This window comes from Salvelinus sp. IW2-2015, linkage group LG1 (genome assembly GCF_002910315.2).
Source record: "Salvelinus sp. IW2-2015 linkage group LG1, ASM291031v2, whole genome shotgun sequence".
Classification (NCBI taxonomy): Eukaryota; Metazoa; Chordata; class Actinopteri; order Salmoniformes; family Salmonidae; genus Salvelinus; species Salvelinus sp. IW2-2015.
Window position 1 is genome coordinate 38,909,361 of NC_036838.1, and position 24,128 is coordinate 38,933,488.

General features: G+C 46.9%; 1 protein-coding gene across 1 annotated transcript in view; it reads right to left on the reverse strand.

Moving 5' to 3' along the window:
* Window positions 1–24,128, reverse strand: part of LOC111975732 (rootletin-like) — a 68,178-nt gene that overhangs the window by 42,517 nt on the left and 1,533 nt on the right. Inside the window, 39 exon segments of the mRNA XM_070444826.1 lie at window positions 13–144; window positions 3,146–3,346; window positions 3,567–3,716; window positions 3,873–4,097; window positions 4,256–4,471; window positions 5,359–5,522; window positions 5,705–5,825; window positions 6,057–6,223; window positions 6,319–6,760; window positions 6,916–7,083; window positions 7,284–7,443; window positions 7,584–7,822; window positions 7,910–8,053; window positions 8,146–8,280; window positions 12,534–12,713; window positions 12,945–13,114; window positions 14,451–14,578; window positions 14,673–14,866; window positions 15,050–15,280; window positions 15,514–15,660; window positions 15,845–15,989; window positions 16,182–16,364; window positions 16,562–16,761; window positions 17,021–17,233; window positions 17,359–17,445; window positions 17,552–17,646; window positions 20,517–20,573; window positions 20,576–20,602; window positions 20,605–20,665; window positions 20,667–20,739; window positions 20,845–20,906; window positions 20,908–20,949; window positions 21,057–21,125; window positions 21,127–21,219; window positions 21,314–21,364; window positions 21,367–21,417; window positions 21,542–21,625; window positions 21,945–22,136; window positions 23,400–23,545. Coding sequence (XP_070300927.1) covers window positions 13–144; window positions 3,146–3,346; window positions 3,567–3,716; window positions 3,873–4,097; window positions 4,256–4,471; window positions 5,359–5,522; window positions 5,705–5,825; window positions 6,057–6,223; window positions 6,319–6,760; window positions 6,916–7,083; window positions 7,284–7,443; window positions 7,584–7,822; window positions 7,910–8,053; window positions 8,146–8,280; window positions 12,534–12,713; window positions 12,945–13,114; window positions 14,451–14,578; window positions 14,673–14,866; window positions 15,050–15,280; window positions 15,514–15,660; window positions 15,845–15,989; window positions 16,182–16,364; window positions 16,562–16,761; window positions 17,021–17,233; window positions 17,359–17,445; window positions 17,552–17,646; window positions 20,517–20,573; window positions 20,576–20,602; window positions 20,605–20,665; window positions 20,667–20,739; window positions 20,845–20,906; window positions 20,908–20,949; window positions 21,057–21,125; window positions 21,127–21,219; window positions 21,314–21,364; window positions 21,367–21,417; window positions 21,542–21,625; window positions 21,945–22,136; window positions 23,400–23,545 — 5,645 coding nt within the window.

The following is a 24,128-nucleotide window of genomic DNA, read 5'->3' on the forward strand; positions in this document are numbered from 1 at the left end:
TCTCCTGCCTACCTGTAGCAGTGCTATCTGTCTCTGTGCGTCCTGCAGTTCCTGCTCTGCGGTGGTGAGTGAGCGATCCAGACGGCCTTTCTCTGCAGACAGACGCATGCTGCCCTCCTCTGTCTTTAGCTTCTGACGCTCCACCTGGAGAAACAGTCATACATGGTCAGAGTCAATATCATTCAACAGTAGATATTGGGGTCAAAACAGCAGCCATCCCCAATGGCGCCGGCGAGGATGGCTGCYGTTTTACGGGCTCCTAACCACCTGTGCTATTTAGTTTGTTTTTTCGCATTGTTTGTAACTTATTTTGCACATAATGTTGCTGCTCCCATCTCTTATGACCGAAAATAGCTTCTGGACATCAGAAGAGATTACTCACCTCAAACTAGACAAAGATTTTTTCTTTAATGAGTCCGACGCAAAGGATGTACTGCTTCCCCGAGACCAGGCCCAAATCCATGTCATTCGCATGAAGAAAAGACGGAGATACTGGGGGCAGAGGTCGTGGTGCCTTGTGAGAATTTGTCGGCGAGTGGGTAAACACCCACTACCATACGTCCTATTGGCCAACGTGAAATCACTGGAAAAAAACTGGATGATCTACGTTCAARACTATCCTAGCAACCGGACATTAAAAACTGTAATATTTTATGTTTGACCGAGTCGTAGCTGAACAACGACACATATAATATAGAGCTGGCTGGGTTTTCCATGCATCGGCAGGACAGAGCATATATACGTCTGGTAAAACAAGGGGCGGGGGTGTGTATCTATTTGTCAATAACAGCTGGTGCACGAAGTCTCAAGATATTGCTCGCCTGAGGTAGAGTACCCCATGATAAACTGTAGACCACACTAACTACCGAGTGAGTTCTCATCCATATTATTCGTAGCTGTCTATTTACCATCACAAACCGATGCTGGCAYTAGGACCRCACTCAACGAGCTGTATAMGKCCATAAGCAAACAAGAAAATGCTCATCCAGAAGCGGCGCGTCCAGTGGCCGGGGACTTTAATGCAGGCAAACTTAAATCCGTTTTACCTCATTTCTACCAGCATGTCACATGTGCAACCAGAGGGGGGGAAAAAACTCTAGACCACCTTTACGCCACACACAGAGGTGCATACAAAGCTCTCCCTCGCCCTCCATTTGTCCATAATTCTATTCTCCTGATTACTGCTTACAAGCTAAAATTAAAGCAGGAAGTACCAGTGACTCGCTCAATACGGAAGTGGTCAGATGACGCAGATGCTACAGAACTGTTTTGCTAGCACAGACTGGAATATGTTCCAGGATTCATCCAATGGCATTGAGGACTACAAAGGGAAACCCAGCCGTGAGCTGTCCAGTGACGCGAGTCTACCAGACGAGCTAAATGCCTTTTATGCTCGCTTCGAGGCAAGCAACACTGAAGCATGCATGAGAGCACCAGCTGTACTCAGAGCATGCACGGACCAACTGGCAAGTTTCTTCACTGACATTTTCAACCTCTCCCTGCACGAGTCTGTAATACCTACGTGTCAAGCAGACCACCATAATCCATGTGCCAAAGAAAGTGAAGGTAAAATGACTACCGCCCCGTAGCACTCAAGTTGGTAGCCATGAAGTGCTTTGAAAGGCTGGTCATGGYTCACGACGGCAGGTAGCCTAGTGGTTAGAGCGTTGGGCCAGTAACCGAAAGATCAAATCCCTGAGCTGACAAGGTAAAAAAAAAAAAATTGTCCATTCTGCCCCTGAACAAGGCAGTTAAACCCACTGTTCCTAGGCCGTCATTGTAAATAAGAATTTGTTCTTAACTGACTTGCCTAGTTAAATAAAGGTTCAATTTTTAAAAATGAAATAAAAACATCAACTCCATCATCCTGGAAACCCTTGACCCACTCCAATTCGCCTACCGCCTAAACAGATCCTCAGATGACGCAATCTCAACTGCACTCCACACTGCCCTTTCCCACCTGGACAAAAGGAACACCTATGTGAGAATGCTGTTCATTGACTACAGCTAAGCGTTCAACACCATAGTGCCCACAAACCTCATCACTGAGCTAAGGACCCTGGGACTAAACACCATCTGCAACTGGATCCTGGACTTCCTGATGGTGGTAAGAGTAGGCACAAACACTTCTGCCACGCTGATCCTCAACAATGGGGTCTCCTCAGGGGTGCATGCTTAGTCCCCTCCTGTACTCCCTGTTCACCCACAACTGCGTGGCCAAGCACGACTCCAACACCATCACTAAGTTTGCTGACGACACAACAGTGGTAGGGTTGATCACCGACAACGATGAGACGCCCTATAGGGAGGAGGTCAGAAACCTGGCAGTGTGGTGCCAGKACAACAACCTCTCCCTCAATGTGAGCAAGACAAAGGAGCTGATTGTGGACTATAACATCAATTGGGCTGTAGTGGAACGGGCCGAGAGTTTCAAGTTCATTGGTGTCCACATCATCAACAAACTATCATGGTCCAAACACACCAAGACAGTCGTGAAGAGGGCACAACAACACCTTTCCCCCTCAGCATCCTGACCGGTTGCATCACCGCCTGGTATGGCAACTGCTTGGCATCAGACCATAAGGCCCTACAGAGGGTAGTGTGAACGGCCCAGTACATCACTTGGGCCAAGCTTCCTGCCATCCAGGCCCTATATACTAGGCGGTGTCAGAGGAAGGCCCAAAAAATGGTCAAAGACTCCAGTCACCCAAATTGTATTTTTTTACTTTAATTTATTTAGTAAATATTTTCTTAACTCTATTTCTTGAACTGCATTGTTGTTACGGGCTTGTAATTAAGCATTTCACGGTAAGGTCTAGACCTGTTGTATTCGGTGCATGTGACAAATAAAATTTGATTTCCATGTTTAATCCAGTTAATTGAGGAAGTTAATTGAAAACCGGCCATTATTAGAGGATTTTTTAATTCATGAATTGCATTTAAATTCACTTCCTGAATTGAACTGATTGAAAATCAATACTCCCAACTTTTTTCGACAGTCATCATATTCATCTAGGGGCYTGTAASTAAGCATTTCACTGTAAGGTCTACAGCTGTTGTATTTGGCGCATGTGACAAATACAATTTGATATTGAAATTCCTAATGTTCTGTGTGTGGTTCATATTTCTCTCACTCCTTTCTCACCTTGTCCAGTGTATTTCTCAGTGCGTTTTTGTCCTTCTCCAGGCGGACGGCCTGTCTCTCTGCATCCTTCTTCTCTGTCTCCAGCATGGCCACAGCCCTCTGCAGCCCCCGCAGCCTCTCCTCTGCAGACACCCTCTCTGTCTGGGCAGACTGGGCACTGCGCTGGGCTTCTGTCAGACTGGCAGACCGCTGACGCAGGGCCTAAAGGAGAGACAGGGTGAGGGAACAGCTATACAGATGAGATACAGGCCTATGTCTCCCGCTCTTTTTCGTTACATTTTTTAAAATGTAAATTCTTCACATGCCCCTGCTATGTCCTTACCACTCTCCTCCTGTGTGTGTGTATAAGGTTAGTGTTGAGGAAATTATTATGTATGAGCAAAAGTCTCTCTTTCATTCTCGTTCTTTCTCTCCCTCTCACCTCCTGTGTGTGAGCCAGCTCTGCCTCCAGCTCTCCTCGTCTCAGGTCGCTCTGAGTCAGCTCAGTCTGTAGGCTCTGGACGCGCTCAGTGAGGGCCGTCATGCCTCTCTTCCCGTCCGTCAGGGACGCCCGCGCTCCATCCACTCGCTCCTGAAAACAGCAACACTACATTCAGTTTCATGGGTTCAATCTAGACTACTCATTACAATTTGCTTTAATCCTATTTAAATACAGGGATGAGCCTTGACAAAAACAAACACTTGAATTTCAGCCCACTGTCCTATCAATGATTCCTCCTCCACCTACCTGTAGTTGCCTGCGGTCCTGCTCGGCCAGCCCCAGGGTCTTCTGCAGTGCGACAAGGCGCCCCTGGGTGGCGCTGTGGGCAACGGTGGCCTCCTGGAGGCTCTGGGAAAGGCTCTGGTTCTTCTCTCTGAGACAGACCTCTCCCTCCTGGGCTTTAGACAAAGCCTGGCTCAGCCTGTCCAACTCTCTCTGGAGCGACGTCACACAGCTCTCCCCCTCCGCCACCTGGGACAGATGTACAACACAGTGTGTGAGTGGTTTAAGTCAGTGTGTCTTAGTGTGTTTCCGTTTAAAGCTGGTTAAATCTCAGCAAGACGTGCCTCTATCGAGGGTGTACTTGTTCCTCTATAGTAGATTGATTGAGTGTTCATTCAGTGTGCTACCTGTTTGACTAGTGCATCATGGCGCTCCTGGGTGGCCTGGTTCTCGGCCTCCCTGTCCCCCAGGCTCAGTTTGAGTCTCTGCAGCTCCCCTTCCAGGCTGCGTCTCCCCAGCTCCACCCTGGTCCCCCGGGCCTCGGCAGCCTCCAGGGCCTCCCGCAGACGCCTCCGCTCAGCCTCCAGACGCACCTCGCCCGCACGCTGCTTACTCAACTGGTCCTACAGGTAGGGAGGGGGAGGAGGGGAGTGAGGTGAGAGAAAGGGGTAGAGAATGAGAGAGTGACAGAAAGAGAAGGAGAGAGCTAAAAGAGATTAAACTGGCAGACTGGCAGTCACATCAAGGTCACATGTCAAAGCCAGCCAGCCAGTCCATACAGTTACAGTATGTCATGGTGACCCAGTCTGGCAGCAGAATGGCTGCTCTGTAGAGAGATATAGAACTAGACACGAGGGGAAAACAGAGACACTCCACAAACACACTCTCAGAGAGGCCAGATAGACATAGACACACAGACAGACAGTTGATCCACAGATGGCCACATCCCTTCGTTCTTCTCTCAACTCTCCATAATGTTGAAATCCCCCCTTGCTCCCGAACTTCCTCCCCTCTCTTTCCAGCAACATAAATCATTTGAGTCTTTTCCCAGGAATAGTCTATTAAATGATCTACTATTTGATTCTGTGGCTCCTAACTATAATCTCTATAATCATAAATACCTACCCTTCATTCGTCTTTTCCATTACACTTTATCCCACTAACCCTCTCAATCACTCTATTTCCTTCTCACACAGCCAGTCCATTTCTCTCCCTCTTTCCCCATGCTCCCTCTGTTGTCGGCTATGGGAAGTGTTTTCAAGGGTGGTGTGAGGGTTGGACTTAGAGGACTGGACATATGGACAGTTGCTTTGCCCAGAAATATGACATGGAGTTTTGTTTAATGACTCAGTATTCTGTGGCATCTGTTATGACAGTTTTCTGCTTCCACCTAGTGCTTCCTGCAGGGTCACCATATGGCAGGTCAGTGGTCAGCACTGTGTGTTAGCAGACACTAGAATCCTTGTCAGGGAATATATTCTACAGTAAGTATGTGTGCGTGTATGTCTACCTGTGTGTGTTTTTTCTCCGTCTCGGCAGTCTGCAGGGCTCTCTCCAGCTCCTTGACTCTGTCAGTGAGGGCCCTCCTCTCCCTCTCTCCCCTCCTCACCGTCTCCTCCTGCTGCTGGAGCATGGCCTGGGTCGAGCTCAGACGCCCGTCAACACCACGCTTACCTGGACGGAAACACACAGACAGTCACAACACTGGAGCATTCACAGACAAGGTCTTTATGCTAACGTGTTCCTAATGTGTGCTCTCCCCGGGTCTTTGTATGTCTGTCAATGACTTCACTGTGTAAATTATTCCCTTGGCCTTCTTATGGTTTGCGTGTGTGCGACATGTGTATGTGTCTCACCCTCCTGGCACTCCTGCAGTGTGTTGTGTAGCTGAGAGAGGCGGTTCTGGGCGGAGTCTCTCTCCCCTGTCACCTCCTCCAACTCTCTCTGTAGCGCCCCCAACTGGCAGCGAGCCTCGTCCTGAAAACCAACATCAGGAACACATTTCAACAACATGCCTTCAGACAATCTGACAGACTTTTAGCATTTCCTACAGTCACATATCAGTGCTGCAGAGATGTTTACAGCACAATGTTGAGATAATTCATCTACAAGTAAAGAGTGAAAAGGGACTTCAATCTGTTAGAATGGAGAATGTGTATAAAATCGAAATATGTGTACTGCTCTGCCCATGTAGTGTGGCTGTAGTACCCGGTCTCTCTGAGCTTCTCGGAGCTCCTGGAGGAAGTCTCTGAGGCCGCAGCGCAGCGTCTCRGGGTCCAGCTCAGGCAGGGGCATGGGGAGGGGGGTGTCACCCTGCTCTGGGGAGATAGGCCTTGAGCAGCCCAACGTGTTGTCAGGGGTCGAGCCGCCAAAATCTGGAAGAAAAKAGTATATACAGTATAACTCCTCACAATTTATGTCCCACTTTCACATTGACATGTTTTGTGATATATGAGCATTTTACCCTCACCTTTTGGGGGTGAAAGTGAGCAGCGTAGGGGCGAGAGGCTGCGGGGACGTGTAATGCTGCTGTAGGATGCTGCTGGGGGGCTCCCTCTGGGGCTCCTGCCCCTGCCCCCACTGGCACTTCTCCGGCCCCCCGCCCCAATGCCYAGCGTACGGGTCAGTGCCGACTGCAAGCTGCCCAGACGGAACTCCAGCTCCCTGCGTCCGGCCTCGGCCCGGGCCAGCTCTACCTCGGTGGCAGCCAGGCGGCCCTGGGCCTCGCTGAGCTGCAGGCTGGATTGGGTGAGGGAGTCCTGGGCTGTCTGGGCCCGCAGGGACAGGTTCCTGGCCTCATCCTGGAGCTTCTTCTCACAGCCCCGGGCATCCTGAAGCTGGGCCGTCAGCTCCCTCTCACATCCCCGCCAGCCTGACTCTGACTCTGTCAGACGCCTCTGGAGGATGGACAGCTGGAGGGAAGAGGAGGAGGGGGGAGGATAGAGATGGGAAGAGAAGTACAGTAGAGAGGGATGTGTAGAGGGCAGTTGATTAAGTTTTATGTTTAACCAAGCATAAATACAATCTAACCTCTCAYTCTACTACACCCAAACCTCTCCCTCCTCACCTCTTTCTTGATGGAAGTCCTGGCTGTGTCAGCCTCGGCCAGCTTCTGTTTGAGAGAGAAGATATCCCGCCCTCTCTCCTCCTCTCTCTGYTCCTCCAGGGAGAGACGCGTTTGCAACTCAGCCACCTCCCTCCCTTTCTGTTCCTTCTCTCCATCCAGTACCTTCACCTGATGGAGTGATCGAACGGAGGACAAGTTCTAGAATATGTCTAAGCCAAGGCCTGGAGTTTTTTCCTGGTAAGATCCAGTGGATAGCAAGAACTCAATGCCCTAGTGAAGTTTGAGTTCTCTACAGCAGGTAAGGTAAACCAATAAGTGTAAAAGAATAAACAAAGTGTTTCAGAGATGTGAGGGTATGTGTGACTGACCTGTCTGCGTAGCTCCTGCAGCTCTCTCCGGGCCTCCAGCCGTGACCTCTCCACCTCTCTCAGACAGCTGCGGAGCTCCGTCACCTCTCTCTGTGCAGATGACAGGCTCTCCTCCAGAACAGCCAGCCGCTGCTCCTTCTCCTCACACTGACGCTTCACACTGACACACACATATTTCGTCCTTTAGTATACAGTAGATGCCTTCTGTGTATAATTTTTACTACCTAACAGAGAGTGAYACTAGTATATTAACATTTGAAAGGTGACAATCAGGGTCAGAGGTATGCAGCTAAGTACTACCTGATTCTCTCAGTCTCTGCACTTTTCAGAGTCTCCCTCAGCTGGGTATTTGATAAGCTGAGTGTGTCTTTCTCCTTGGTGACATCAGTGAGGGTGCGCCGTAGCTCTACCCCATCCCTTCTGTACCCCTCCCCAGTGTCACGGGTTTGGTTGAGGCGCCTGTCCATCTCCAGCATGTCCCGCCTCACCTGGTCTCGGCTCTCCTCACTGGCTGAGAGAGAAGCTCTGCACTCCTCCAGCTGGAAGAGGAAGTTAGGGAGAGTGGTGAAGAAACGTTGAACCAGAAATGGTCACCGGCTCCATCCCTGACTCTAACCGCCTCTTACCTCTTTGAGGGCAGCATCAGTATGTGTCTGCAGGTCAGAGCTGTTCTCCTGCAACCGGTGCAGCTCCCGCTCATGAACACTGCCAGCCTCCTCCAGCTGAGAGCGAAGCTCCAGTAACTCACTGGTCAGAGCTCCCACTGTGGCCTGCCGACAAAGTCAGGGAAACTTTCATGTCTTTAAAAAAAGTTCACGGTAGTACAAAATGGGAACAGAGTTCTAAAACGGTCTATAATTACCCTCTCCTGTTCTTTGTAATACGCTGCCTCTCTGGCCAGTCTGTCCAGCTCCAGGGTTGCAGTACCCAGCTCTGCCTGCARGATGGACACTCTCTCAGACAGCACCGCTTTCTCTGCCTCCTTCTGGGACAGCATCTGAGAGGGAGAAAATAGAAAGGGCCTCTAGAAGTGGGGATATGGATCACAACCTCATGAGAGTAGTCATCTCTTATCCACATTTGCTCTGCACTTCATTACAGACAAATGTAACGCAATGGTAAATCTAAGCACTGGCGGTAGTGCTATAGGTACAGGGGTGTAAGAAATATTTCTGCTATTTTCACTGCCGGAATTAAGAGTGCAATAGCTGCAGGTGGCTCGAAATGGCTAGGTTTTGATTAATAAACAAGTTGTAGGTGTGAGAAGGGCTTGRSAGCAGGTAGGGGCGGCAGGTAGCCTAGTGGTTAGAGCATTGGACTAGTACCGAAAGGTTGCAAGATCGACAAGGTAAAAATCTGTCGTTCTGCCTCTGAACAAGGCAGTTAACCCACTGTTCCTAGKCCGTCATTGAAAATAAGAATTTGTTCTTAACTGACTTGCCTAGTTAAATAGAGCTACAACGGTGTTTGTCAGACCATGAGACATCCCGAAAATCGGTCTTCTCATGAAAGCGTCGGAACGATTTGGCATACAAACTAATGAGACTCTCACAATAGTGTTCTCCATTTTGCTCTACAACCCCCACAAAGGTAGCCCATGCAAATGAATGGATGTATGGAGGTAGTTTGTTCCAACAAAAATAAGGGGTTAAATATGTGTCCCAAAAAATATATATATTCCTGAGCTTTCTTATATCTCCTAGATACAGGACAGACACGTCAAAGCCTTATTCCTTATGATATATGTTTTTACTGTCTTTTTTGTCCATTTATGAATGTGTTATTCAATGTGTTTCTATGGGCTATAGTAGTAAAGGCCAAATTCAATATTTTATAATTTTTTTTTTTTTAAATATAATTGTTGATACCTAAAAGGGTCCTAAAATTCCAAATCAAATAGCTAAATGATCCATGGTATGACCATCTTAAAACAATTACATATTTTAGCATTCCCCAACGGCTTAGACTTTTAGAGGTTTTAATCAACACATTCCATGGCTTAATACTGCATGTGCTTGTCTCAAGTTCTGTAGGTTACTGATGGTATTTAAGTTGCCCCCAACTTCAATTAGGCTGGGGGCACGGATTATTTTCGTACTGGTCCATTGTGTATTTATATACTACAGTTTATTACAAAGCATACGCTACAGTAACGTGTAGGCTAATAGCAACAGTAAAAAAAACATTCAGTGTTTTCTTAATGCCCTGTTTGGCATCAACGAGCTTAGCCTAACCAACATGTCTTTACGCATCGCACTTTTCCGTCTTTGGTAACCGGAYGAGAGGCGCTCTTTGAAGATGGGGATGGATACTTGAACAAGCAAAATTAAGTATGCAGGTAGGCATATGTGTGTATGTTTAAGGATGTGCAGTACTGTATATTTTCAAATCAAGGCACTCTGACGAATAGACGATTTAAGGCCGKYACTACAGGCTGAAATGACMTTTTTGCAAATACCTATACATTGAGATTTGTTGGTATTTTGGCTCACTAATATTAGTATTTAAACACATAAAACAATCAAAATCTTGATGAAAATGTATATTTGCTTTTATTTAGCTTACCATCAAAGTTTCATGAATTTTAACCACTTTAAAATGGTCATACATCCATAATTTCAAAACTCACTATTTATAATTACACTTAAGTTAAAAGCCATTTTCATAGAGAATGTAACAAATTGGAATATATATATAGTAACTTAGTTTGAAGAGATGGTGATTGGATCTAAAAAGGTGTTTGGTCATCTAAATTCAGTGTACTCGTCTTTAACTGCCCTTTACTGAAAGTCAGACTCTTCCCACATGTCAACTCCTTTTCCTCAGCTTCAGTAGCATCTGCTTYCACCAAATTGTGTATGGTAATACTTAGTTATATTCTCAAGACTTGCCCAGAGGAAATTGTTGATATGTTGTAAAAAATAAATAATAAATCTCTCGATAATACATTTGCCAAAAATGCATTTTATAAACATGGCTTTAGTATTTTACAGCTAGAAATATGAAAAAAAACATGTATCCACAATCTGCTCTGAGTCAGTCCTGTCCTGGAGTGTCTTAACAAAATTAAAACAAAAATATTTAGGGTGAATTAATCCAGTGTCCAGAAAAATAGATTTGCACATATGTGCATATTTAATAAGTTATTGCCTCATTTGCATATTTTACCTCAATATTTCAGAACATTTCAGKAGACCATTTAAAACCTAATTTATTTATTTATATACTTGGCTCATGGCTAGGATAACAATATGCACCTATGTGATGCTTCTAAACCAGCCTTGATTAAGGGAAAGGTAGGCAATGCTTGGTTTTTAATAAATTTAAACGGGATGGAAACCAATCGTTTTTTWATGTTTCTACACTGAACAAAAATATTAAAAACGCAACATGCAACAATTTATAMGATTTTACAGTTCATATTAGGAAATCAATCAATCAAAATAAATTCATTAAGCCCTAATCTATGAATTTCACGATTTATAGATACATACAGATACAGTATGCATCGGTTGGTCACAGATACCTTTAAAATAAGGTAGGGACGTGAATCAGAAATCCAGTCAGTATCTGGTGTGACCACCATTTTCCTCATGCAGCGCGACACCTCTCCTTYGCATAGAGTTGATCAGGATGTTGATTGTGGCCTGTGGAATGTTGTCCCTCTCCTCTTCAATGGCTGTGCGAAGTTGTTGGATATTGGCGGGAACTGGAACACGCTGTCGTACAAGTCGATCCAGAGCATCCCAAACATGCTCAATGGGTGACATGTCTGGTGAGTATGCAGGCCATGGAAGAACTGGGACATTTTCAGCTTTTAGGAATTGTGTACAGATCCTTGYGACATGGTGCCTTGCATTATCATGCTGAAACATGAGGTGATGGCGGTGGATGAATGGCACGACAATGGGCCTCAGGATCTTCTCACAGTATCTCTGTGGATTCAAAGTGCCATCGATAAAATGCAATTGTGTTTGTTGTCCATAGCTTATGCCGSCCGATACCATAACCCCACCGCCAGCATGGGGCACTCTGTTCTCAACGTTGACATCAGCAACACKCCCACACGATGCAATACACGCTGTCTGCCATCTGCCCGGTACAGTTTAAACCRGGATTCATCTGTGAAGAGCACACTTCCCCAGCATGCCAGTGGCCATCGAAGGTGAACATTTGCCCACTGAACTCGGTTACGACGCCTAACTGCAGTCGGGTCAAGACCCTGGTGAGGCAGATGAGCTTTTTGAGACGGTTTCTGACAGTTTGTGCAGAAATTTTCATCAGCTTTCCAGGTGGCTGGTCTCAGATGATCCCACAGGTTAAGAAGCTGGATGTGGAGGTCCTGGGCTGGCGTGGTTACACRAGGTCTGTGGCTGTGAGGCCAGATGGACGCACTGCCAAATTCTCTAAAACGATGTTGGAGGCAGCTTATGGTAAAGAAATAAAAATTATGTTATCTGGCAACAGCTCTGGTGGACATTCCTGCAGTCAGCATGCCAATTGCACACTCCCTCAAAACTTGAGACATCTGTGGCATTGTGTTGTGTGACAAAACTGCACATTTTAGAGTGGCATTTTATTGTTCCCAGCACAAGGTATGTCCTGTGTAATGATTATGCTGTTTAATCAGCTTCTTTATATGTCACACCTGTTAGGTGGATGGATTATCTTGGCAAAGGAAAAATGCTCACTAACAGGGATGTAAATAAATCTAGCTACAACATTTGGGAGAAATACGCTTTGTGTGTGTATGGAAMATTTCTGGGATTTTTTTATTTCAGATCATGAAAAATGGACCAACACTTTACATGTTGCGTTAATATTTTTGTTCAGTATAAATACAAGATTCACCGGCACAAAATGCACGTCTCTCTTCCATGGGCAATGTGCGTCGTGGCTGGAAAGGCTGCRCTTCCKCTCTCAAAATGCATGCCATTTTTAACTGCGTTACCGTTAAGACCTGCTTTTTGTGAGTCTTAYAACTTCCCATTARCGCTGCATAAAATGGTCACTTTTGCGCTTGTTTTTAAGGACACCCCTCAAATATTGCCATCCYTCCCACCTCAGTGAAAGCGAGCTGATGTAAGAAAGGTTAATTGCCAAACCTGGCGTTAGGGCTGGAAAATGCCAGTGCACAGGTTTTACATGACAGCTTTTACATGACAGCTTTTACATGACACCCTCAGACCTTAGCGCCAGCTGAAAATAGAGCCCGCATTGTGTTTGTATGGTCTCTCAGATGTGCCTGACCTGTTGTTTCTCTGTCTCTGCCTGTAGCAGACTCTGATCTCTGTCGTGCTGCAGACTCCTCACTTCATCTTTCAGGTCCTCCCGGTCTCTCTCGGCTCTGAGGAGCTGCTCCTCTGCCTCCTGTCTGACCTGTCGCAGTGCCCCCTCCTGTTCAAACTCCAGACTGCGACGCAGGGCYTCCTGGAGAACAAACACACTCAGTTGTTCATGTTCATTGTATGGGTTAAACCAGCCCAAATAAAGAACATGAACAACTGAGTAGAATCAAGACCTACAGTGAGACACCTTGGGCAAAGCAAGAACAAATTTCTTTACAGTAAAACCATCCAAATAGTACTCTTACTGCTATCACAAACACTTCTCCAAACAGGACTAGACAGACAAACACAATCCAGCCTGAGCCCTCCTCACCTTCTCAGCGGTCAGTCTCTCTGCCTCCTCCTGGTGGTCAGTGATGGCGGTGTGGAGGGCCTGCTGGGACTCCTGCTGGGTGGTAGTCAGGGYCTGGCTCAAAGCCTCTCTCTCCCTCTCACTCTGCGCCAGCACATTCTCCCCATCCGCACGCACACGCCTCAGCTCCGCTATACAGGACAATATCAGACATGATGACCAGTTTCACACCTGTGTTCATACAGACTCAGTCATACAACAGATACACCATCAAACGCAGCAACAGTTYTTAACTAAGGGTTGTAACCCTCTCCACTCACAGCCCCATTCTTATATGGGTTGAAAATGGCAGATTTTGTCATTGTAAACGCCTAATTTGGATCACAGTGGCTGTAGAGTAACATGCTATACATGACACCAGAGCCCCGGTTCTCCACTTCACAGAGCTGGGTTTTGGCTGACAGCCTTTATAAACTTGAGCACCGTGCACGACTTGAAGAGGCCCATCCCTCCGACTAATCAGCTACTTTTGCACATTTGTTGTTGTCCGAGTGAGGGAAATGCTGTAAATCGAGAGGAGTCGAGGAGTGTTTTGAAAGATGAGACGTTGAGAAWTATAATAAATACCGCTTTGATGTCATACAAGCAAACCACACACCCGTGAGTCCAAACGTTTACTTCACATTTCCGTATTAGAAAACTCATGTCATTTACAGTATCAACATTTATGATCACTATGGCATGTGCTATACCCCAGGTTGTCCTGAACACAATGAGCCTGTTTGTCGTATTGTGTCGAAAATTTGCCACAGRACAMGCACTTGAATGCACTCATGACTCCATTCTATGTGMAATTACAATCTATTTGTCTGAAGTGGCCTTGGAAAGCCTAACACTGTAAGATCGTATTTTATAACTTAGCTAGCCATGTTGGCAATAGAATAAGCTTTCAAATCATGCCCACCTGACCCAGATTGGGATTTAYAGTATAATGGAACATTTTGGGATTGCGTTTTTTCTTATTTTGCTCCTATTCCAAAATGTCAATGAATATTCTTATTATGTTACTGAATGTATTTTCAGATTTCGTTATTTACAAATGCTGTGAAAAGTCCAGTAAATGTAAAATGCACATAAAATCAACAGTGTAATGTTTGGATTCAGTCTTGTGTCAGKTGAACTGTTGTGTCCTTTCCCCATAATCTCCAAAGTGTTTTCTTTCAATTGCTACCCTGGTCATGCATATGCTTTTYATAGTTCTGTTAGAACCATTTCAATTTGGCCATATCCATATAGCCCAATTTCCACGAGTGTAAGGGGTTAAACAGGTTTCTAATTCCTGATCTATGGCTCTCTCCCTCAATGTTCCTTAATCATTTTCTTCCATTCCAACATATCCATCCTCCTCTCTTCCTCTCACAGACTTTCTCTCTCTCCTACCTCTTCTCCTCTTCTCACCCATTTATTTAATTTCTCTCTAAATGGTCTTTTATTTATCATCCTCCTCTGTCTCTCTCCATCTCTCACCGGTGGTGGTCTCCCTGAGTAGCCGCAGGCTCTGGTTCTCTGCTTCTAGCTGCTCTCTGCGAAACTCTAGCTGAACCAGCTGCTGCTGCACCTCAAACAGGCTGGTCTCCAAGGCCTCCCGCTCTGACCTGCAGAGGCATGGAGACTAATATTAGGGACCAATTCGTTAACACACACACACAGAAATACACACACCGTCGGTCAGACACACAGATCTCTCACCTGAATGCGGCCAACTCCTCTGTTAGTGTGGCGTTCTCTCTCTCCGATGCAGTCAGCTGGACCACTAGCCCCGCCCTCTCCCTGACCAGCTCCGCCCGGCCCCGCCCTACTTCCTCCAGAGCCACGCCCTGTCTCTGTTCCTCACCGCGGGCCMTGCCCAACTCTGCCCCCAGAGAGCTCACCTCGCCACACAGCTGTCAGCAGAGATACACAGGTACATGCAGTAAAACTGTACACATTTACAGACATATTCACTGGAACAATGAGGTTTCAGAACCCAGTGATTTTCATGCACTGTTAATTACTGATTAGTCCAGAGTGACAGAAGCTCTTTCTTGCCACATTCCCATTCAGTGGAGAGGACACTCATCATTTACCTGAGTGACTTTGTCCTGCAGCTTCACTCTATCGGCCCTGAGGCTCTGAAGCTCCGCCTCCATCCCCACCCTGCTCAGCTCAGACTCCTGCAAGGACTGGTGGAGGGCGAGGCGGGCGGAGTCCAACTCTAGCCTGTCTTGCTCCAATCGGACGAGCTCATCTCTGATGGTCATCTTCTCCTGCTCCGCTTCATGTTTCTGGGCCTGCAGGTAGGCCTTCTCCTCTTCAAGCTGAAGAGAGAGAAACATGGACACATRTGAGAGACAGGACGGGTGTGCAAGGCTTACATTTAAAACTACAAGCGATCTTGATAGGCAATACGCATACCATGATAWCATGGCTTACAGAAAACATATTAGCAAGGACAATGCTTTGATGAAGATGACATGGTTACTCTTGCATCAGTTCTATATGACATCCACCACAAGTGTCAGTCAAATGTTGATCAAGGTGTTGGTCCCACCTGGCTGATGATGGAGTTGAGGTCACACTTGTCCTGGGCCAGGCCCTCATTCATGCTGCCCATCTTGGCCAGAGAGTCTCGGAGGGCAGCCTCCTCAGAGTGAAGCTTGTTGACCAGCAGAGAGAGCTCTGCATTACTGCTCTCAGCCTGGGGGACCAGGGACAAAACATACAAGGATATGTAACACAGAGGATAGGTAACCTTTCAACATAGAACAGAGAGGAAGTTAAAGGGACCAAAAATATGACAAGCAAACACAAGAGGAGCCAGATAGTTATAGTGACATCCGTATCCGTATCTGTGTGTGTGTGTGTGTGTGTGTGTGTCATACACGGGCCAAAGCCTCAGTGAGCTGGGTCTTCTCTCCTTCCAGCAGCTGCCTCTCCACCTCTGCCTGGTGGTGAGTCTCTCTCACTGTAGACAGCTCCCCTCTCTGGACAGATGCCCGGCTCTCACTCTGCTCCCACTGCTTCTGACTGTGGGGACAGGTACCAGGGACAGAGGACAAGGATAGGAATACAGTTATATACAGTATACTTGCAATTTCCTCCTTCTAATTCTCATAATTTACTTCCTCATCTCCTCCTTTCTCATACTTTCATCATTTACTTATTTTTCCCCCCATCACTCTCTCCCTTCCACCTTTATTTTCACACATTCTCACTCACACTCTGTCGGTCTCTGCCTTGGCCCGGTCTCTCTCCTGCAGCGCGTCCAACTTCTCCTCTCTCTCGTGATCCCTCTCTCTCTGGGCCGACGTCACGGCCTGCTGCAGCTTCTCACAGTCCATCTGCAGAATCTGGGCCTTGATCAGAGCTGCCTGGGCTGCCTTCTCCACAGCCACCTTCTCACTGACAGGATAGAGACAAAGACACAGAACATAACAGGACAATGGATACATTAGAAATATCTACTGAAATGTAACCATTAATATACATAGAGTAAGAGTTCTTTAACTAGGGCACTGAGGGTAGACACTTCCTGGTCATAAAGGGTTTTCCATCACCCAAGTTGTGTTAGAAGTCTGCCTGAGCCCTCCTGGTTTTACCTAGCCAGTGTGTCCCTGTCTTGTTTCAGACGGTCTCTCTCTCTCTGTGTRGTGTCCTTCTCTCTCTGAACTCCATCCCTCTCTCCATGCAGGGTCTGACTGCGCTGTTCCGCCTCCCGCTTGGCTGATTCCGCCTCTGCTAGCTGCCTGCGCAGCAATTGTACTGATGACTGGGCAGAGGACAGACGCCCTCGAACCTCCTGTGGACCAGAGAGACAGAGGCAGATGAGAGAGTGGGACACTGAACACTGAAAGTGATACAGAGGAACGAAGAATCTCAAGATAACTGTACCGGGCAGATGGCAAAAAAAGTTTGTATAGGAACGTTTGACAATGTAACATTGGAATAAAGCAACCTCAATTTCCAACCCCAGATAATAAATATAGTAAACCCATATAGATAGTAGTAGATGTGTTAATGTGTCCAGCTGCAGCAGAGGGACAGTGTGGAGGGGGTACCTGCAGCTGGAGATGTCTGCTGTTGACAGCAGACCGCAGAGCTGACAGGCTGGCCTCTGGGACGGTGGCCAACGAGGAGTAACGCCTGGGAGAGGTGGATCCCCATGGTGATGATGAGCGGTGAGGGGAGGAGCCACGGAGAAGAGCCAATAGAGGAGCCCCAGTGTTCTCCTGGTCTGCTTCTGATGACGAGTCCCCATCGGATAAGACAGTCTGGGAAGAGGATTCAATAAAGGGTTTTGGTCAAAGTTTCCGTTTGTTTGTTTGTTTTTGTGTTTGTGTTTGTGTTTGTGTGTGTGTGTGTGTGTGTGTGTGTGTGTGTGTGTGTGTGTGTGTACCTGGGCAATGTCTCTCAGTGTGTCCAGTAGTGTTTCAGTATGAGCCCTCATCACCTGCATGTCTGTCTCATCGTTACCACTCTGCTCCTGCAGGAGGATAGAACCATAGTGAGAAGGGAGAGGTATGAAGGCTAAGGAGGGCTAATGGCTACAGGAAGTATCTCTGCTGGGTTCACACAGGCCAGTCTCTCACCTCCAGTCTCCTGGTCAGTGAGGCCACATCTCTGTCTTTCTCTTCACTCTGGCCCTTCAGCCTCTCCACCTCTCGCACTGCATCTGACAGCCTGACCATAAACACACAGATCACTTAGCATACCATGGAATCTCTACGATGCACGTTACACTCCTGATTAGTCTACCACCACCAGGCAGATCAGGCTGCCACTTACTAAACACAAAGACACAGACAGAGACAGACAGTGTCTGAATCCCATAGGGCTCTGCTCAAAACTATTGTACTATGTAGGGTGCCATTTGGGACGTAGACAGTGACTGAGCAGTGTTCAGTTCTCTCTCTGACCAGGGGCCTCATTTATAAAACTGTGCGGAGGATTCACGTCAAAAGATGGCGTACGGACGAAACGCAGAAAGTGCTTACACACAAAAATATTCTGATTTATAACACAGTGCGCACACATGTCCCATGCCGGTTTCCCTTTATGAATCATAATCAACTCGAAATTTGGTGCACGTGAGCGAGCGTCTTGTCCCACCCTTTTAACGCCCATAGTTGCCTATAAATAGTCAGCGAAACGCCCCTAATTAATTTTCACGCCCCTAATTAATTTTCATCGGGATTTGCCGACAATGACGGCAAATCCTGACAGAAAGGCTGAAAAAAGAAGTTCTTGCAGGGGAAGTTGAAGCAAGAAARAATATACTGTTTGGTGGACACAGAGTGGGCATTACAAATGCYAAAAAGGCGTTAGAGTGGCAGCATGTGGCGGACGCTGTGAATGCTGCTGGCTCAGAACGTCGGACACTCTCAGAAATAAAAAAGAMGTGGTCCGTCAAAAGTGGTGGCCAAAAGGCGCATAGCCGTATACAGACAAAGTGTTTGTGCCACGGGCGGGGGAAAGGGGACACCGGAGCTCAATCCCCTTGATGAGCGACTTGCCGGTATTATAGGTGAATCCCTCCTGAGTGGAATATTGACGAAGGTGGAGGGGGACACGGACATGCAAGACGCACCGGATGATCCAGGTATGTAGTTAGTATTCCCTCGTTTGAAAAGAGTAAACCAAATGCATTCAAGTTGTGTTTAAAAATGTATTTACACAAACAATTGTGACATTTTCTATTGTTTTTAGTCGCTGCGTGTTCTACCGGGGCGGTGGTGCTGCAGCTGAACAGGAGCTGAGTGCGCCCAGCTCCGGCAACTCCACTGCACCTCGTGCKTCACAACCCTCCAGCRGCTGTGTCCTCACAGATGCAGTCCTGCAAACGCAAAGAGACACCATCGATGCTATTAACGAGGTTGCCAGGGAGTTGAAGTGGGACAGGCAACGGCCAAATCTTYCAACAGTGCCAAAGCAGCCATTGTGCGTCATTATGCATTGTAATTGCATGCCTTTTTATATCCACCCATTTGATTGTCAAAGCTACCCAATTGCGTAACACCTTCAGGTGTGGTAATTACCCTGATTGTAACTGACAGTGACAGGGCCATTATCACATTGACAGTTTTGCACAACAAACATGTGATTATAATATATGAAACTGTATACTTGTATCTGCCCGACTGAAGCATCAAAAACAGCATCAGTTTAAACGTAATTTGGCCTACTGTTCACCTTATTATGAGAATACATTTCATAACATGCAAGTATTGTTTAATGATTACAGATCCAATTAAATATGATTCCCGATTAAACTGTACAACATATTTGAGGGGTTCTTTTGCAAAAACAGAYATCTCCGTTTGTATTTATTATCMTAAATCATGTTTTTTGTGTGTTTTTTATGTGCACTCCAGGGAACTCTTCATATATAATACGTGAGAGGTACTATTTTGATTTATTTTACACAATGGTATCAATTTCAAAGCGTTTCTCGAGTTTCATCCTTCTGCCATCAGAGTCGTAGTTTCTAATTTCTCCAGTTTATCTGCGTACGTATGGGTCATACGTACGTAAGTGTCCGTGGAGGACCGCACATTCTCCCGTCAAGTTTGTTTTTATAAATCCCCAAATTTGCTTCGAAAGTGACGTAGACCTTCTTTTGTACCTACGCAACGTTTATAAATGAGGCCCCTGGTGTTCAGTTCTCTCCCTGACCTGGTGTTCAGTTCTCTCTCCCTGACCTGGTGTTCAGTTCTCTCTCCCTGACCTGGTGTTCAGTTCTCTCTCCCTGACCTGTGTGTTCAGTTCTCCTCCCTGACCTGGTGTTCAGTTCTCTCTCCCTGACCTGGTGTTTCAGTTCTCCTTCCCTGACCTGGTGTTCAGTTCTCGCTCCCTGACCTGGTGTTCAGTCTCCTCCCTGACCTGGTGTTCAGTTCTCTCTCCCTGACCTGGTGTTCAGTTCTCCTCCCTGACCTGGTGTTCAGTTCTCTCTCCCTGACCTGGTGTTCAGTTCCCTCCCTGACCTGGTGTTCAGTTCTCCCTCCCTGACCTGGTGTTCAGTTCTCCCTCCCTGACCTGGTGTTCAGTTCTCCCTCCCTGACCTGGTGTTCAGTTCTCCCTCCCTGACCTGGTGTTCAGTTCTCCCTCCCTGACCTGGTGTTCAGTTCTCCCTCCCTGACCTGGTGTTCAGTTCTCTCCCTGACCTGGTGTTCAGTTTCTCTCTCCCTGACCTGGTGTTCTGTTCAGTTCTCTCCCTGACCTGGTGTTCAGTTCTCTCTCCCTGACCTGGTGTTCAGTTCTCTCTCCCTGACCTGGTGTTCAGTTCTCTCTCCCTGACCTGGTGTTAGTCTCTCTCCCTGACCTGGTGTTTCAGTTCTCTCTCCCTGACCTGTGTTTAGTTCTCTCTCCTGACCTGGTGTTCATTCTCTTCCCTGACCTGGTGTTCAGTTCTCTCTCCCTGACCTGGTGTTTAGTTCTCTCTCCCTGACCTGGTGTTCAGTTCTCTCTCCCTGACCTGTGTGTTTAGTTCTCTCTCCCTGACCTGGTTGTTCAGTTCTCTCTCCCTGACCTGGTGTTTAGTTCCTCTTCTCTGACCTGGCTTGAGCTCAGCCCTTTCAGCGTCAGTCCTGGTCTGCAGGCTCATCATTTCAGCACCCGTTCTCTGAGCTGCAGCTCCAGCTGCCCCGCAGCGCCACCTCCCGCTCCAGAGCCAGAGCCGCCCCCCCTCCCGGCTGCGCAGCGTGGAGGACAGGCCGGAGCAGGACGACTGGCAGAGTGGGAGGCCCGGGCCAGCTCGTTACGCATGTCTGACAGGTCCCTGGCAGGGGAAAAGGGGAAATATGAAAGAAATTCAAAGACACACGCATGCAACTATATAATGTAGTGCATTTATGCAGTGTGTTGTGAGTTAGTTGTTCGGACCTCTCTTGTGGCGCTCTTCAGCTCACAGACCTGTCTACGGAAGCCCACCACCTGTCGCCATAACAGATAGCAGACGACTGTGCTCACTGCTGAAATAACTGTGGAAAGACTAAGTGAGAGAAATTGTGAAATGTCAATGTCACGTGACAGAAAATAAGAGAAGTGCTTCTAATATGAAAATGAAAACAGACCATCCACAAAAACTATAATACAGACTTCCTCCTCCCTCCTCCAATCAGACTCCCTCTGCTCCAGCTCCTCCCTGGATTTGGACCAATCAGCAGTGGAGTCTGCGTATGTCCTGGCTGAGTGCCTCATTGGCCAGTCCTGCCTGCTCCAACTGCTCTCTCAGCATGGCGTTCACTGCAACAGACTGCTGCTCCTGTGGAGCATAACACGGCATTGCATCAATTGCATTGAATTCTGTATGTCATTAGTTTCATTGCTGATTGGCCCAGGCAGATTCCAATCACTAACCTTTGCTGCTCCTCCTCCAACCGGATGAGAGCATTTTCCAGGTCGCCGCACGGTCCTCCTCGTCTCGATGGTGGCTGTTGCTGGACATATCACAATGACCCTAAAGGGAAATAAGAATGACAGCTATGCATCAGATGTGAATGTGAGATTAACTCAATGTTGTTACTAAATGGCATGGTTAGTTGTTTCAGAATGTCTCCATAGTGGTGTAGCAGCATACGAACACTCAGTCTGTGCTGCTCCAGCTCCGAGGACTTCTCCACTAGAGTCTGCTCCAGGTCTCCACACCTCTTCTTGTACTGCAGGACCTGGAGGGGAGGACACAGTGAGGTGATCTGCTCTCTGACTGGTGACATAATATAGAYTMGGTAATCAGCAYCAGGTTCCCATTTGTCAGCATCAAATGTTTTCATTCTTAGTAGGAGAGTCTGTAGAACAGTGATGTCATACAGSAAGACATCTATGAGGTTCATGAACTTACATCTCGTATTACTACCATGAAAAGAAAACACTGCCATCACCTGCTTTATGTTCATGTGTGTGTTCTTCTGTTGACAACTGAGAGGGTTGACAGACAATTACGGGATATGGGAGGTGAATTGAAACAGATGCATCATAGTGTGATACCTTAGCCTGCAGTTTCTGCACCAGCTGAGCCTGTCTTTGCTGGCCCTCCTGRTAGGCTGTGAGTTTACGCTTGTAGGCTGCCTGTTCCTCGTCCAGACGCCGGCGCAGGTCCATGTTCTGCTGAGCCTGGCTGCGAGACTCTGGTGAATCCCGCTCCCCGTCACCTGTCTCCAGGCGGAGTGCCTGCTCTAGCTATGTGGATGAGAACACATGGGGGGATGATGCACAGGGGGAGTCGCGGCCTTACGCTTCAGAGTACTAGAACTCAGACTGATATGTAACCACTGTCTTTCATCAGGTTTGCCAGATATGCTATAGAAAATAAATAAAATATGCTGAAATGTTTTACCATAATTCTATGTTATAAATTCAGAATTATTGCATGGTACAAGGTAGTTACATTTGCATCTACCTACCCCTATCTGACCAAAATGGTTTCTCCGAGGGCTCTGTGATTGAGGAGAGTTGTAAACAGCACTGTAATGAATGTTCAGGGCCTCTCCATGGAGAACACCACAGTTCAGTCTAGCAGTAAACACAAACCTGTCTCCATAGGAACCTCTGTAGGTCTCAACAACTGGGTCTACACAGATAAGCMTCTGTATTCTACATTTAACCATAAAGCACTGACGTGGATTCATGTTATAGTAGCCTGGATGTTGGATTTTAGCATTACATTTACATTAGTCTCATTTGTCAGAAGAGTCATTTTAACTGCAGGTTATCTGAATCACCATTTGAAGAACATCTGAAGATCAAAGGTAACATAGGAGATATTTCCGGTTTGTTTTAAAGCTGACAATCTTGCATGTACAACCACATTTAGTTAACACCATACTACTGAGCCCCCCCACTCTGGCCTGATCCCCCACTCTTCTCCCCTCTGAAGCCTCTGTTTACAATCACCAGGGGTGACGAACGCCATAGCAACATGCCACTTCACCTCATTCCAGTCCCGTAACCAAGGAGACGGACAAAACTCTTCCAAGCAGACAAAGAAAATAGTAAAAGGAGAATTGAGATAGGGGTACATTGGTATTCCTTATATGTGTCTGTCAAATGCCCCTACGGAATGCCCCTCTGTGGCCTACTTTGTCTTTAGTGTTTGGTGTATGGCAACTCCTCCTACTAGTCCTCTATTGGAAAGATTTCAGACTACATTGGTGGGTCAAGAATTTAAACCCACCACATATTTTCCTCTAGCAACCAGGTTAGTGTAGTACTACAACCAGCCCAAATTAATAATTAAGAAGAGAACTCTAACTAATCGCCAACAAATGCATTCATTCTCCCTCTCTCAACCGCCATTTACTTATGTACTTCACATCTAATCCTGTTATCTTTTCCTGGATAATCTAATTTGATCTTTTACTTACTGTTGCCTGTCTTATGTCTCTCTCCCTTCACTCATCTCACGATCAATCTCTTTTTCCTGCCTTCTCTTCTGTCTCTTACCCTCTCGCTGATGGCGCTGTATTTGATAGCCAGCTCATCTCGGTCCGCCCTGCTATGGGCYAGCAGGTCYTCCAKCCTTCCCAGCTCTACCTGCAGCACCCGGTTCTCCTCCTGGACTGACATCACTGAGGACATGGCTCCTGGTGCTGGGGTGGGGAGGGGAAAGAGAGGCGCAGACAACCACTTGTGTTAATGAAGAGCACAGCGCTTCGTTCAATATTCAGGACACTACTTTGAAAACATCTGTGATTTTTTTTGAATAATCAGGTGGTTGGACACTTAATTCAAAATCGTATTTGTCACATGCGCCGAATACAACAAGTGTAGACTTTACCATGAAATGCTTACTTACRAGCCCTTTCCCAACAATGCAGAGTTAAAAATTACGAGAAATGTGTAAAAAATGTATTGGAAATAGTAACACAAAATAACAATAACGAGACCATATACAAGGAGGACCGGTACCGAGTCAATGTGCAGGGGTACAAAGTAGTTGAGGTAATATGTACATGCAGGTAGGGGTAAAGTGACTAGGCAATCAGTATAGATAATAAACAGAGTAGCAGCAGCATATGTGAAGAGTGTGTCTACGTGTGAGTGTGTGTGTGTTTTGAATTGTGACTGTATAGTATGTGTGAGTGTGTGGGTAGAGTCCAGTGAGTGTGTGGGTAGAGTCCAGTGAGTGTGTGGGTAGAGTCCAGTGAGTGTGTGGGTAGAGTCCAGTGAGTG